General features: G+C 37.7%; 2 protein-coding genes across 4 annotated transcripts; both read right to left on the reverse strand.

Annotated features, from left to right (window-relative positions):
• Positions 1–1,311: 1,311 nt before the first annotated feature.
• LOC103944264 (28 kDa heat- and acid-stable phosphoprotein-like) lies at positions 1,312–6,290 on the reverse strand. Its single transcript, XM_048590932.1, has 8 exons — positions 6,060–6,290; positions 5,614–5,651; positions 5,450–5,536; positions 5,241–5,324; positions 5,120–5,154; positions 4,945–5,030; positions 1,615–1,680; positions 1,312–1,485 (listed from the first exon to the last, which is right to left on the reverse strand). The coding sequence occupies exons 1-8, from the start codon at positions 6,124–6,126 to the stop codon at positions 1,451–1,453; spliced, it is 498 nt and encodes a 165-aa protein (XP_048446889.1). The 5' UTR covers positions 6,127–6,290; the 3' UTR covers positions 1,312–1,450.
• LOC125480301 (cyanidin 3-O-galactoside 2''-O-xylosyltransferase FGGT1-like) lies at positions 4,608–11,052 on the reverse strand. Of its 3 annotated transcripts, none has more exons than XM_048590931.1 (2): positions 9,639–11,052; positions 4,608–4,873 (listed from the first exon to the last, which is right to left on the reverse strand). In XM_048590931.1, the coding sequence occupies exons 1-2, from the start codon at positions 10,962–10,964 to the stop codon at positions 4,781–4,783; spliced, it is 1,419 nt and encodes a 472-aa protein (XP_048446888.1). In that variant the 5' UTR covers positions 10,965–11,052; the 3' UTR covers positions 4,608–4,780. The 3 variants fall into 3 exon arrangements, with proteins under 3 accessions (XP_048446888.1, XP_048446886.1, XP_048446887.1); XM_048590929.1 differs by having other exon boundaries at positions 4,608–4,864; positions 9,630–11,051; XM_048590930.1 differs by lacking the exon at positions 4,608–4,873 and having other exon boundaries at positions 9,443–11,052.
• Positions 11,053–14,966: the final 3,914 nt, after the last annotated feature.

A 14,966-nucleotide genomic window follows, 5' to 3' on the forward strand; every position in this document is an offset into this window, starting at 1 on the left:
AAATCTTTCTTCCTGCTTTGTGTCCGTAACAGAGGTTAACCCAAATCTGTTAACCCAACTTCACATTATTTACGAAATTGCCATCGAGCAGAAAACTGTCAAATAATCTCCAAAGGAGGAGAATCGTCGTGGCGGCCGACAGAGGGCAGAGGATTACCGCCCTTGATCAACCAATCGAGGGCGAAAAAGGAAGCTCCAGCGAGAATGGCGGTGCCCCAGGCGTGAGAGTACCATCTGCTGTACTGCCTGATGGCGAACTTCCACCGCTCCCGAAGCGTTGCCCCGTCTGGGATTTCCGGGTCGGGCGGGTTCGGGAAGCGGACCTTTTGGCCCGAGAAACTACTGCTGGGTTTGCTAGTATGGGCGTTGTTGTTAATCTCGGAAGGAGGAACGTTTTGAGGTGTATCGCGTTTGGGTTCGGTCATGGCTCTGGTGAGTCGGTGCCTCCGGTTTTGTTTGTGTTTCCGGCTTTGCCCAAGAGGGAAGAGTGTTCTTTTTCTCTTATATATTCCGTCGTTTGCCACCTGTTCAGGTGGCTCACTCTCGCATCTGATGAACTAGGTTGGACCGGCTAACCAATATTGACATGAATTAGTTTGTTTAGAAGTGATTTTACAATAACTAAAGTGAAAATTCAATTGAGTTTGAAAAAACACTTTAAAATGCTCCTTGCAAAACACTTTAATACTTTATGCAAAAACTACATATTTGGTGGTTCTTCAAAAACACTTATAATGCTTTTAGAACCAAAATAATTTCATTAAAAATATTTTTAATCATTTTAAAAACACTTCCAAATGAGTTATATATTAACAACATATGATCGATAACATTAATATTATCTGAAAGTGACTAAGTAATTGTAAAAATGACGTCATCCTTATCCTGAGAATCCTCAAATTGTGTCCATTTATCGTATATCCTTATCTTGGGAATCCTTAATTTGTGACCGTTAATCGTATATTGTGCTACCAATTTTCATCATGTACTATTCATATTTAATTTAAAATAAAAGTATTTAAAATGATTTCTAGCTGCACGATATATGATGAACGGACACGATCTGAGAATTCTCAGAATTCTCACAAAGAGAATCCGAAAAGGATCCTCATTCTTGCCAAGCTATACCCTTTTGAGAAGATGAACGTTTTTTGCAAGTTTACTAATTAGAGTAGCTCTTGCACCAAATAAGATTAGCATAAAACCGAATAAAATCAAAAATACAAAAAATCTTACTTTTGTAAACTGCTTTTAAAAAAAAGCCGAATAAAATTACGCCTCCAATGGATAGGCACTACAATTGTCAAATTGCCCAATGAATGTTTTACACAGTAAGTATTCCAAAAGTTACTAAAAGGTTTAAAAAATCCAATGGGTAGTTACCTGCATAATTTTTCCATTAAACAATAAAATTCTAACAGCAGCATGACTTTGTTTTGCTTCAAGTTGATCATTTGCGGGCTTCAACCTTCTTCTGTTCTTTGGCTTAAACAATTGGGAGTTGAACAATTACAGTGTTTGAAGATCCAGAACAAGAGAAATCGACACGAAAAATAGAAGAAAAAACGGAACAAAGAAACAAGCAACAAGTTGTGCTGGTCTCAGAAACATTACCAGCTTTTTCTTCTTCTCTCTTTTTAGCAGCTTCCGCCCTTTGCTCTCGTATAAGCGCTAAACGCTCTGCATGATCAACAAAATGATATCAATAAGAATTTCAAAACTATAGCTGTGAAAGTGCAAATCCAGCCCATAGGAGCCTCTTGTTCTTCTCTAAAGAACCCATATCTAACAACTTTTCAGCAGTAAAATGTGCAGCCAAAAATATTGACGGGATTGTAACTCGACAACAAAAATTACAAGGCAAGCTGCAAGCCAATCCATAAGTCAGCTAACAACCGTGTCCTGAATCAGAGAGATTCTAACATGTAGCCGATTGTATATCCCTTCATTAGTATCTCTCTCATCACCTGAATGTGTCACGTGATGAGAGAGATACTAATAGGTACTCTTTACAAACAATAATCATGACAAAATACCTAAATCTTTCCTTGCTCGTTCAGTTTTTGCATGTTCTTGCAGCCTCATATATCTCTCGCGGGCTCTCTATTTCTCCAATTCTTCTCTGAAAACAAATTTACAAAAATTGAGGATGTCAAAACCGATTAGGATAAAAGAAGAAATACGAATAGAACTTATAATCCACAGACAAACCTTTCAAGCCTTGAGAGTTCAGTTGTCCTTCCCATCTGTAGAGAAAATAACAAATATTACTCTTTCACAAAATCCACTATCAGAATTCACAGCCATTGTCAAAGTAAATTGCAGAACTTACATCAACGTCTCGAGCTTTCATGGTCTTCAGCTTTACCAAATTCGGATTTTCAATCTCAATAATCCCTTGGATCCCCTTCTTCTTCTGATAACATTATTTGGCAACACAAAAAAGAAGATTCACATTTACTACTTGCTCATTAAAACAGTATAAACCAACCAAAAAATACAAAAACTTTCGATATAGATGACAGTTCATGTTCACTAACCTCCTCATGTCCTTCGGATTCATCTCCAGACTCTTCTTCGGAACTTGCCACGAAATCTACTTCAACTTCATCACGCTCAGCTTCCCGCTAAGGAAAACAACAAATTAACTTTCTTAAACCGAAAAATCAATAGTTTCGTATCACCATATAGAATGTGAGTGTGAGAGGGACAAACCTTTGAAAAAGTCCGCGGACGGCTTGAGGTACCAGCAACTGCAAATTTATAAATACAACAACAAAGATGTCAGAATTGCTTAATTTTGACAAGAATTTTATTCACTTCTGCGAATCAAACAAACCAACCAAAACAATCAAAATTCATATCAATTACCTAAATTCAAAGTCAAATCGTTTTCATGTTCTAAAAAAATTGTAATATCAAACAAACCAACAATCAAAATTCAAATAATTTCAATTCAATCACTCATAAAACACAACTTGGTCAAACTACACCAGTACAATTTGTCAACTCAACGAGCCCAAGGGCCATAATCCTCTGTGTGGTTACCGAGAAAACCCCAAAAAGTTGGAGGGAAAGCAAAATTTAAATAACAAACTGGTTACTCAATAAATAAATAAATAGAAGAGTTTTAACGAAAATGGTCTGACACTATTCATTCTTAATCAAAAAGATATTTTGTGTATGAAATGGCCATAATGGATTAAGTTTTTTTCTCTATTTACTCTTATGCCATTATTTTATTATTGTAGCGGGGTCCACAATGATGTTGACATTTATGTCTAGAAATACATTATTTTACATGATACTATTCAACTTATGCTAATTTGCTACCAGCTCTTTATGCTTCCATCATGTTGTTGATGTTATGCAGCTCTTCTTCTGTCAAGTTGTTCCAGTATTGTTCATCGCCTTCAATTAAATATGCATCTCTTTCTCTATCTTCTTTTACTTTGTAGTACATTTTTGTTGTTTCTTCTTTGAAATTTTGAGGCTTTCAGTATGGCTGATGACTGATTCTTGTCTTACTGTAAATATACATTTCTTCTTCTTCTGCTATTAATAACATATCATATCTAAAATCCTCAAACTCATCTAAGGCTAACATTTGAATCCCTCGAAATCTTAAAATATTTTTGTATGAAGGAGTCCACATGTGTGGGGAGATAGAGGATAGTCTAAATAACTCATCATTAATCATGGCTATATGCCTAGCTTTCTCCTTGTGCATATGTGCATACCAATCTAGAGGACAAGTAATAATACTTATGCAAATTTCTTTCTATTTTTCTAGATGGTGTCTGACTTCTTTTATTCTATACAGGTATTGAGTGATAGTATCTAAGCCTTTCTTAATAGTTTGTAAATTGGATTTCATTTGGAAAATAATGCTAGTTCTAGAAACAGTTGAGAACTATTCTTTCAACCTAATCCACATTCTTTAGAAGTAATTATTTGCATAATGGCACAATCATGCATCTTTCAGACAACAAAAGTATCACTTTCCACAAAAGAATAAGAGTCGGTAGAGTTTATACTACAGTCACCGGATTGAGAGGTGTGCTGAGTCGGACATGGATAAGATACATCTACAAATACCATGACACAATTATTTTCCAGCATGAGCTGCAATTGGAAATGCCAATTTAGGTAATTCAAGTTATCAAGTTACACACTCACTGAAGTTGGAACTGAAGGAATCAGGGCCGTAATTGGAGATTGAAGAATCTGAAGTTGTGATGCAGTCATCGTGAAACAGAATGCGATCAACAAAGCTTGATTCTGTAAGAAAATGTCACTAAAGATTCGTTACAAGCACCTGGTGTGCACAAATTGAGAAGAGGCAGAAGAAGATCGATGGAATATCAAGATCAACCAAACCCTAGATTGTGAGGGTTTCAAGAAGACGAGCTGAATTGCAGTGGCAAAAACCACGATTCAGAGACGACGAATACCAAATCTTGGTGAGCGGAAGCAGACAAAAGGATCGAAAGATCACTTGTAAGCTACGAAGGCAATCAATGCAATGTTAACCAATATATGATGAAGATCTTGATGAACACAGAGAGAGAAAGAGCTCAGAACTTTAGAGAGAAAAAGACAGGGAATTTGAGGGAACTGAACATTCTTATAATGTTTTCTTAACAACCAAGTGATACATAGGAAGTAGTGTTTATACTTCTCTGAGAACAAACTTATCTAACCACCTAACTAATAAAGCTTATAATCTCAGTACAAGGGGGCACACTCTTAACCTTCAATACTTATACTCTATCAAACTTTACTGTTTTAAGCCAAGCAGCGCATGCAGCTTCTCCACAAAACTGTCAATGTAGGAGTTCTCAAGCCCTTTACTGGAAAGGAGCTCCCTCCACTTTGAATGTGTCACGTGATGAGAGAAATGCTAATAAGTTCTCTTTGCAAACAATAATCACAACGAAATACCTAAATCTTTCCTTGCTTGTTCAGTTTTTCCCTGTTCTTGCAGCCTCATATATCTCTCGCGGGCTCTCTGTTTCTCCAATTCTTCTCTGAAAACAAATGAACAAAAATTGAGGATGTCAAAACCGATTAGGATAAAAGAAGAAATACGAATAGAACTTATAATCCACGGACAAACCTTTCACGCCTTGAGAGTTCGGTTGTCCTTCCCATCTGTAGAGCAAATAACAAATATTACTCCTTCACAAAATTCACTGTCAGAATTCACAGCTATTGTCAAAGTAAATTGCAGAACTTACATCAACGTCTCGAGCTTTCACGGTCTTCGACTTTACCAAATTCGGATTTTGAATCTCAATAATCCCTTGGATCCCCTTCTTCTTCTGATAACATTAATTGCCAACACAAAAAAAAAAGATCCACATTTATTACTTACTCATTAAAATCGTATAAACCAACCAAAAAATACAAAAACTTTCTACATAGATGACAGTTCATGTTCACTAACCTCCTCATGTCCTTCGGATTCATCTCCAGACTCCTCTTCGGAACTTGCCACGAAATCTACTTCAACTTCATCACGCTCAGCTTCTCGCTAAGGAAAACAGCAAATTAACTTTCTTAAACCGAAAAGTTTCGTATCACCAATATGCGAGTGTGAGAGGGACAAACCTTTGAAAAAGTCTGCGGACGGCTTGAGGTACCAGCAACTGCAAATTTATAAATACAACAACAAAGAAGTCAAGATTGCTTAATTTTGACAAGAATTTTAATCACTTTCTGCGAATCAAACAAAAAATCCAAAACAATCAAAATTCATATCAATTACCTAAATTCAAAGTCAAATCGTTTTCATGCTCTAAAAAAATTGTAATATCAAACAAACCAACAATAAAAATTCAAATAATTTCAATTCAATCACTCATAAACACACAACATGGTCAAACAACACCAGTACAATTTGTCAATTCAACGAGCCCAAGGGCCATAATCCGCTGTTTGGTTACCGAGAAAACCCCAGAAAGTTGGAGGGAAAGCAAATTTTAAACAACAAACTGGTTACTCAATAAAATAAAAAATAAAATAAAAAGCTAAAAATTAAGGAGTGTTTGTCTTACGAAGATCTTCGGGATTGGAGAACTGCCGATGGCCGGTGGGCTTGCTCTTGTACTTCCCCCTTCCCATCGTCTGAATTCAAACAGAAGAGGAAACGGCACAGGAAAATTCCGGTTCAAACTCTGCACCAAAAAGAATCGGAAATTTTGGTGGATTATGGCAATGATTTGAGGACTGGAGTTTCGATGAAATTCGACAGTGAAATCGAAAAACCCTAGTCGATTCGTCCCAGGAATATCGAAGGACAAAGGGGTTTGTGAGCGGCGTGTTATGGAGGGAAATCCGTCTTTAACATGTACGCTGCTTTCGGTTTTATTGACTTTTACTCTGCACTTCAAAATTTTAACTGTACACTTCAAAATTTTTATATTTTAAAGAAAATTAGAATCTTACTATTTTTCTATATCATTTAGATTAAACATATATGCCTTTTTAAAATTTGATTAAAATACTTTGATCAATAGTCACCTATTATTATTATATTTTTTTAAATTAAAATAATTTTTAAATTTATCATTTTATCTGCATGATACACTCTTCATTATTTAGTAGAAATATTAGTAATTAAATTATATTTTCTCTTCTTCCATATATGTTTTTTCGATCACAGTTTTTTTTTTTTTTTTTTTCAAATAGTTGGTGATCAACATAAAAGCCCCGTGTAATTTTTTCAATTTTTCTATGAAATTATTATTATTATTTTTTTGCTGTTTTTTTTAAGTATAGTTGTTGAAGAATTATTATTAGGTACAATACATTACGTATATATTATCTGCAGGTACGTTTGAATTTACAAAAATCATTAATTGGTACGTTTATTTACAATTTTGGTACGTTTGATTTGATACATATTATTAATATTGGTGCATTATTTTTATTTTGGTACGTTTAATTTTGTACACATTGTGTATTGGTATGTTTATATTATTCTAAATCCTATTTTCTCTTAACGTACTAAAAGAAAAACTTATTTCGGTATGTTTGATTTTGTGGGATTTAAAAATATTTTAAACTATTTTAGAAAGAAAATATCTTAAATCGTATATAATTATTGTTAAATTGTAGTATTATTGTGAAAATAAATTGAATCTAACCAACTTTCTTTTTTTTTACAATGATCTCTAACGGATGAGAGTATAATCAAAATGCTAGATTATAGGAAATTTGTTACAATATAATGTGCATATAGCACGAAAATTATGACCAAAAAAATGTTTAATCAAATCATAAAAGGCATGGATGTTTGATCTTAAGATTATTCCGTACATTTTAACTCCCTTTTTTTTTTATGGACATGATTGACCACGTTAAATTCCGTACATTTTAACTCCTTTTTATTTTTATTTTTTATAGACATGATTAACCACGTTAAATTCTTAAAACCTGTAATTTGTTACCTCCATGTTAGTGAGCCTAATGTATTTTTACTGTTCACCATAAGCTTATGAAACGAATGTGATGTGGATTTAGTTATTGCATTTGTGTTTTTACATGGCAAATGAGCTTTATTCAACATCTGAGACACAACATTATTTGATGGATGTCCTAATCTACTATGCCAAGTGGATGAAAGAACAAGTTGACCAAGATGTGTTTGAGCTAGTGACGTGGATTTGGTTGTTACAGAATTGGATGAAGCAAGTGGGATGGGATATAATCCATTACTGCACAACCCTTTGTAGAGAATCCTTTATGTGGCCTTGTCCTAAATTCAGAAACAAAGTGCATCAAAGATGAGCCAACAGTTGTTGTCTAAGCAGACTTTAAGCAGTATGCATAGCCTGCATAGATGGTTGCTGAGATTGATATTGTTGGGATGACATTGAATATCCTGGCATTGAATAAGATTGACCATATGAAGATGGCATCTATGCATACTTGGACTGAGAACGAGAGCCAACATAATCGGGTCTTTTGTCATTGTAGAAACAGTACCATGCAGTATGGTTATTTTTGCCACATACATGACAACGAGATCTCTTAGGAGGTTTGGAACCACAAAACGGAGCAGTATGTCCTTCAGCATTGCATAACCGACAAGTTTGAATTGGGGGTGCAGATGAATTGCTATAGCACTGAGCTGAAAGATCTTGAGTCCTAATTAAATCCTTTCTCATAACTGACAAGTTTGAATGGTCTTGAGTCCTAATTAAATCCTTTTCCCTTTATTTCGTTGCCATAAACAGGTTTGTAACCCCCAGAAATGAAAGATGATTAACTAGAAGATTTTTGAAGCCAATTCCATTGGATGCAGAAGAAGCAGTACCAGCAACCATAGCAGAGAGAATTGTGCAGTTGAAGAGCTATCAACAAATGCTTCTTCAGCAAGCAACTGTGATCTCAACACTTTAATGCTAAAAACACTCTCAGCACCCCAAATAACACACCAAAAACTATTATATTCAGGTGGCAGACCATTCAGAGCAAGAATTACAATGTCCTCATCAGTGTAATAAACTCCCGCTGCAGTCAGATAGTCTCTGACTTCTTTTATTCTATACAGGTATTGAGTGATAGTATCTAAGCCTTTCTTAATAGTTTGTAAGTTGGATTTCATTTGGAAAATAATGCTAGTTCTAGAAACAGTTGAGAACTGTTCTTTCAACCTAATCCACATTCTTTAGAACTCGAGCTACCAATTGCACATGACATAGCAACAGGTGAAAGTGTAGAAGTAATTAATTGCATAATGGCACGATCATGCATCTTCCAGACAATAAAAGCATCACTTTCCACAAAAGAATAAGAGTCGGTAGAGTTTATACTAAAGTCACCGGATTGAGAGGTGTGCTGAGTCGGACATGGATAAGATACATCTACAAATCCCATGACACAATTATTTTCCAGCATGAGCTGCAATTGGAAGTGCCAATTTAGGTAATTCAAGTCATCAAGTTACACACTCACTGAAGTTGAAACTGAAGGAATCAGGGCCGTAACTGGAGATTGAAGAATCTGAAGTTGTGATGCAGTCACCGTCGTGAAACAGAATGCGATCAACAAAGCTTGATTCTGTAAGAAAGTGTCACTGAGGTTTCGTCACAAATACCTGGTGTGCACAAATTGAGAAGATGCAGAAGAAGACCAGTCGAATATCAAGATCAACCAAACCCTAGATTGAGAGAGTTTCAAGAAGACGAGCTGAATTGCAGTGGCAAAAACCGTGATTCAGAGAAGACGAATACCAAATCTTGGTGAGCAGAAGCAGAGAAAAGGATCGAAAGATCACTCGTAAGCTACGAAGGCAATCAATACCATGTTAACCAACATATGATGAAGATCTTGATGAACACAGAAAGAGAAAAAGGGAGGGAAATTGAGGGAACTGAATATTCTTATTATGTTTTCTTAGCAACCAAGTAATACATAGGAAGTAGTGTTTATACTTCTCTGAGAACAAACTTATCTGACCACCTAACTAATCAAGCTTATAATCTTAGTACAAGGGGGCACACTCTTAACCTTCAATACTTATACTCTATCAAACTTTACTGTTTTAAGCCAAGCAGCGCATGCAGCTTCTCCACAAAACTGTCAATGTAGGAGTTCTCAAGCCCTTTACTGGAAAGAACCTCCCTCAACTTTGCATGGTTTCTCCTCACTTCCTTCCCCACCTCGCTCTCCGCATCCATCACATCTCTCACAGCCTTGCAAACACCCTCCTTCGTAAAAACCCCATCTTCCTCTCCTTTCTCTACCTCCACTCCAACTCTCAGATCACGACCCATCACTCTTGCAATGGCTATCTGATCCGCCACGTTCGGCAGCAGAACAAGCTGGCACTCGCTCACCAGCCCCTCCATCAACGACGATGAACCACAATGCGTCACGAAGCACCCCACAGAAGGGTGCTTCAATATCAATGGTTGTTGCACCCAACCCCAACTCACAACCCCTCTTCCTTTTACCCTCCCTTCAAACCCTTCCGGCAACGCTGACTTGATCGCTTCAACTCCCATCGGCGGCTTCAGTGCAGCGAAGAAGGGTAAACCCGTGAGCTCAAAACCCAACAACAATTCTTGAAACTGATCAATTTTCAGAACGCATTCAGATCCAAATGCACAGTATATCACGCTTTTGGCTTCGAACCTTTCAAGCCATTTTGCCCACTTCACGTCCAACTCTGTAGTCGGGGTCTCTGGCACCAACGGCCCTGCGAGAAGCACCGGCTTTCTCAATTGGGTTTCAAGATAATCGCAGTACTTCCCTTCCATCTCCCTACAAGCCCTGAAAGCCGCCGCGTCGCAGTCGTTCAAGGAGATGATTTGGCGCTCGATGAATTTCTTCCCGCTGCCGAACTCCTTCAGCAGGAATGGCGCCAGCATTCGAGCTTCGTGTGCTGGTAGCTTGATTGAAGATGGTGGAAAAGATGGCGGCGGGTTGACAAGATCGTTGATAAGATCATCTTCCGTCAACACCGATTTCTCCATTAGTACTTTTCTTTCTGGGCTTCTCACATAACCCACAAATGCAGGACTAATAATGATGTAGTTTATAGATTTAATGCCTGTACCTAGCTGACGTAATAATTTTGGCAACCATGGCGTGAAGTCGAAGAAAACAAAATTAGGGTTTAGTTCACAGATTGCTTGCAGGATTGCTGGCTGAGTGAGGTCCATGGCGTCCATAAGGAGAGAGTAGGAAGGGAAAGGGACATCGTTTGTGGTTTCGGCGCCCAGCGGAAGGCCGTCGACGTGAGGGACGGTGATGGGAATGAAGGATATGAGATGAGGGTGGAGGTTTAAAGCTTGTAATTTTTGCTGGGTTTTGGTTGGTACGAAGAAGGAGATTCTGTGGCCTCTTTCGGCTAGCTTGTTGGAGAGGTGGAGGTAGGGGGTTAAGTGTCCCATGGCAAACCATGGATACATTGCAATGTGAAGGGATGGCAATGGCTGGTAATTACTCATACTTGCAGCAAAGGGCAAAGGCTACGGTTTGTGATAATACTTGAGATCGATTGTGGTTTTGATTTGTTTCCCAGGTCAATTTAAATGAAGGACATGAAGCACTGCATGCACCGATCGACAGCTGCACACCACTTGCAGAAGAAGATGTAGTGCCAAAAGCTAGTGGTTGTGGTTCTAAGCGGTCCCCGGTCTTGCATACTTGCAGAAGAAGATGCAGAGTCAAAAGCTAGTGGTTCTAAGCGGTCCCCGGTCTTGCATGGTGTTGTGATTCATTTGTTTGGATATATCATCATTTAGAATTACGGTCTAATGATATTTTTTTTTATTTGTAACCTAAAAGGTCTTAGGTTCGATTCTCGCCAAATGTGAGTTTGAATCACATTATTGCTAACTCATTATGAGGCTAAGCCTACTCCTCTTTCTTAGTATAGATAATATCGTTTTCTTTTATATAAAAAATATATATTTGGATATATCAAACGATGAATACTAACCAACCTTTTCATTTGCGTTTTTTTATTTGTCTTCCTCGCTCTTTTGCCTTTTACACTACATTTATGTATTGAGTAATGCTAAGAAAACTAAAAATAAGCAGTGGCGGATCCAGAATTTTAAATTCGGGGGGTCCCAATAATAAAGGTCAAAAAATTTATAGACAAAAATAACATTGAAAAGTTAACTATAATACATTTCATTCAAAAATCATACGTAAAACAACATTACAAACTATAAAATCCTAATTCAAGCGTCCACGACGAGGTTTCATAGTCTGAAAACATTCCATGATAAATTCATTACCAATACATGAAAAAACATCTTTCTCAATGTAAACAACTAAACTGTCACTCAACCATTGATCTCCCATTTTGTTGCGAAGTTGACCCTTAATGATATTCATAGCGGAAAATGTCCTCTCCATTGAAGCGGTTGCAACTAGTAAAACCAAAACCAATTGAACAAGCAAATATACATATGCAAATGTTTGATGCAACCCTTTCTCCACCATTTTCTTAGCAAGATCATTAATCCCCCGCAATTGAGAAAAATCATTAGCAGAACGCACAAAATGATTATAAATATCAAGTTGATCTTGAAGTGCCGATCTATCTCAATCTGTGAAATCTTTAGGATACATCTGAGTAAGGTGAACCAACTTTTCTTTATCAAAGGCTACAAATGAATCATTCGGACTCAAACATGCCAAGCAAATAAGCAATTCGGTATATAAAATGAGTATACAAACATAAAACATTTCAATAATAGACTAAAAATCGCCATCAATATCTAATATAATTCAATTGAGATTAGATTAGAATATCAAATAGTGGTGGAGTGGAGAATTAAAACAAGTGGAGGTATGATATTGTAATAGCCCGTATTTAAAATAAAAAAAAAAAGTGATTATATATGTATATATATATATACACGTGTGTGTGACATCCCGTCCCGAAATTATCGAAAACGTACGTGTGAAAAGACGTTTTTTCCCTTAGTTCGTTTCGTTTACGTTTATTGGTTGTTTGTTGGTGTGTTGGCATGTGTTGGGCCACACACACACACTCTCACTCTCACTGTCTCTCTGTCCCTTTCCCTGTCTCTCTCCCGTGCTCCCTTTCCCCTTCCTTTTCACCATAAACGTACGGACACACACAAACACACTCAACCACTTGCAGATCGAGGGAACCAAGACTACCTTCGTGCTCGTGAGGCTGAGAGGAGTCCAGTGGTACCATTTTCAGGTAAGGTTATCGCCGTTTTCACGTCGATTCGACGAGGTCCGTTTTAGTTACTATTCATGCAAAAATAATCTAGCACGTTTTTGGGATTTTGAAGCTCGTAGTTGACTTGGTGAGGTCCCAAGGAGCCTCAGAGTGCTTCGTTCGAAGAGTTTTGACGTCGGAATAGCCTGGTTCGAAGTTAGCCGGTTTTAGTTTGTGTGGACAGGTAAGATCTCGTGATTTTTAGGCCTTAAAAGTGTTATATCGTTGTTCTACTAGTTCTAGGCTTCAATTTGGTGCAAGAATCGTGGAAAATGGTTGAGAAACGAGAGAGAAAACGAAGTTAGAAGTTTTTCCAGTTTCCGGCGCCGGCGACGTCGCCGGAGAAGGTGACGGAATATTCCGTCAATTCTGACGGAATATTCCTGACGCCGTTAACGAAATCTGTCAAAACTGACGGAATATTCCTAATGGCGTCAGTTGACGCCGTCAGCGTGCCAGGCACGTGCCTGCGCGTGGCCGGCGCGTGCGGCGGTGGAAAATTTTTCTAAAAATTTGGGTGTGATCCTGAGGTTGTGTAGAGCACGTTGGTATATTTAATTGTCCATTTTGAGCAATGTATGAGAAGTTATTATGAAAGGGAGGTTATGTGCTTTAAAATTAACGTTTTTATAGTATTTTCGCATATAGGTGAGACGTATCCCGAGGACGAGCGTGGTCACTCGAGGCAGGGGGGTTACGACCCTTCCACATACCAGTGAGTGGGCTTTTGTTTTTCGTATATACCTATATACATATAATTCCCAGAGATTTATATAAATGCTTATTCGTTATATGCCATTCCTTTTATATTATTGGTTATTATGCATGATTAGTTGCATATACGTTTATTATATATTCAATTACATGTTTATACATATATATATAATGGTGCTGTGGAGGCACAGATAAGTGCCAGGTAAGCGTTATTTAATATTTGCATTAAATAGTGGTTAGAGATGCTTAGAGAGCTCATAACCTGCACCCCCGGTGTTAGTGCTCCCGCCCAGAGTAGGGCACAGTCCTTCACGTGTTGTTCACCTTCCGCACCACACGCTCAGCTTGGATCCAAGTTAGGTGCACAGTCCTGTCGTACAAACCACTATAGGTGGTTCCGACTCGTAGGTGACCCGCGATTATTCGCACAGCCTTCACGTGATCGTAGCACTAGAACATTTATATGTATTACACCCAAGCCTATCGTACAGACCACTTTAGGTGGTTCCGACTCGTGGGCAGGTTTAGTTATTGAGATTGAGATTTGAGCTCTAGATTCAGCCGTACGGGTCACTTTAGGTGACTCCGGCTGCCAGTGTTATGTTATTGATGTGATTGGTACCTGAGCACTTGCATTTCATTCTGAGGTTCCGACATGGCATATCCTTGAGCATGATTGGCATAATTATTGTATACGTACATATGTTTATTTTCTGGGAAGTATACAGGTTTTACGGCGAGGGGTTAGAATGTATTTTACTAAATGGTTTTCAAAGAGCTTTGTTTTTGCCCACTCACGCTTTTGTTTTGCGCCCCTCCAGGTTCTAGTTGCTTAGCAGGTTCGATGGTTTTCCCAAAGGGCTTCCAGGCAATTCTGACAGACACTCACCAATGTAGGGTCACCTTCAAGTGCACTGTTGTCCCATCATTTTAATTTGGACTGCTGTAGACTTATTGCTCTGAACTTAGCGTCTCACTTACGCTAGCACTTATTACTTTGACCTTATGTATGCTAGTTTTTTTAATTATTCGTACTTTTATATTACTATTCTATTAGCTTCCGCACAGTGCACATGGTTACGTCACCTTCGCGTGACGGACAGCACGCCCTGATCCTGGTCGGGGTGTGTCATGTGTATGTGGGTAATTTTTTTTTTATGTAATGATTTTATTATATTTATTTTATGCAATAACCTACTTTCGATATATAAAATAGTTTCAATGTAAAATCCTTTTTTTGCTACAAGATTATTTCAAAAGCTAGCTATTTCATGTTCATAAGTAATTAGAGATATTTTTAGTTTGAATTGGAGAAGGGAGATTAAACGAGTTTGGTTTGATTTTCCTCACAAAGGGCCGAGAGTTTGAGGTTGGACTAAATGAGTAGTTTTGTTTTGTTATTTTTCTCTCAAAGATGAGGTGGAGAGTTTGTAACATTAGGAGCTAATGATTTGGTGATTACTCACCACTGTAAATGTGGAGTGGAAGTCTATATAGCATACGTGCATGTATCTAAGTGCATGAGTTT

Source organism: the organism of the source record quoted next, unplaced genomic scaffold (genome assembly GCF_019419815.1).
Source record: "Pyrus x bretschneideri cultivar Hongxiangsu unplaced genomic scaffold, Pyrus_bretschneideri_v1 Contig33, whole genome shotgun sequence".
NCBI lineage: Eukaryota > Viridiplantae > Streptophyta > Magnoliopsida > Rosales > Rosaceae > Pyrus > Pyrus x bretschneideri.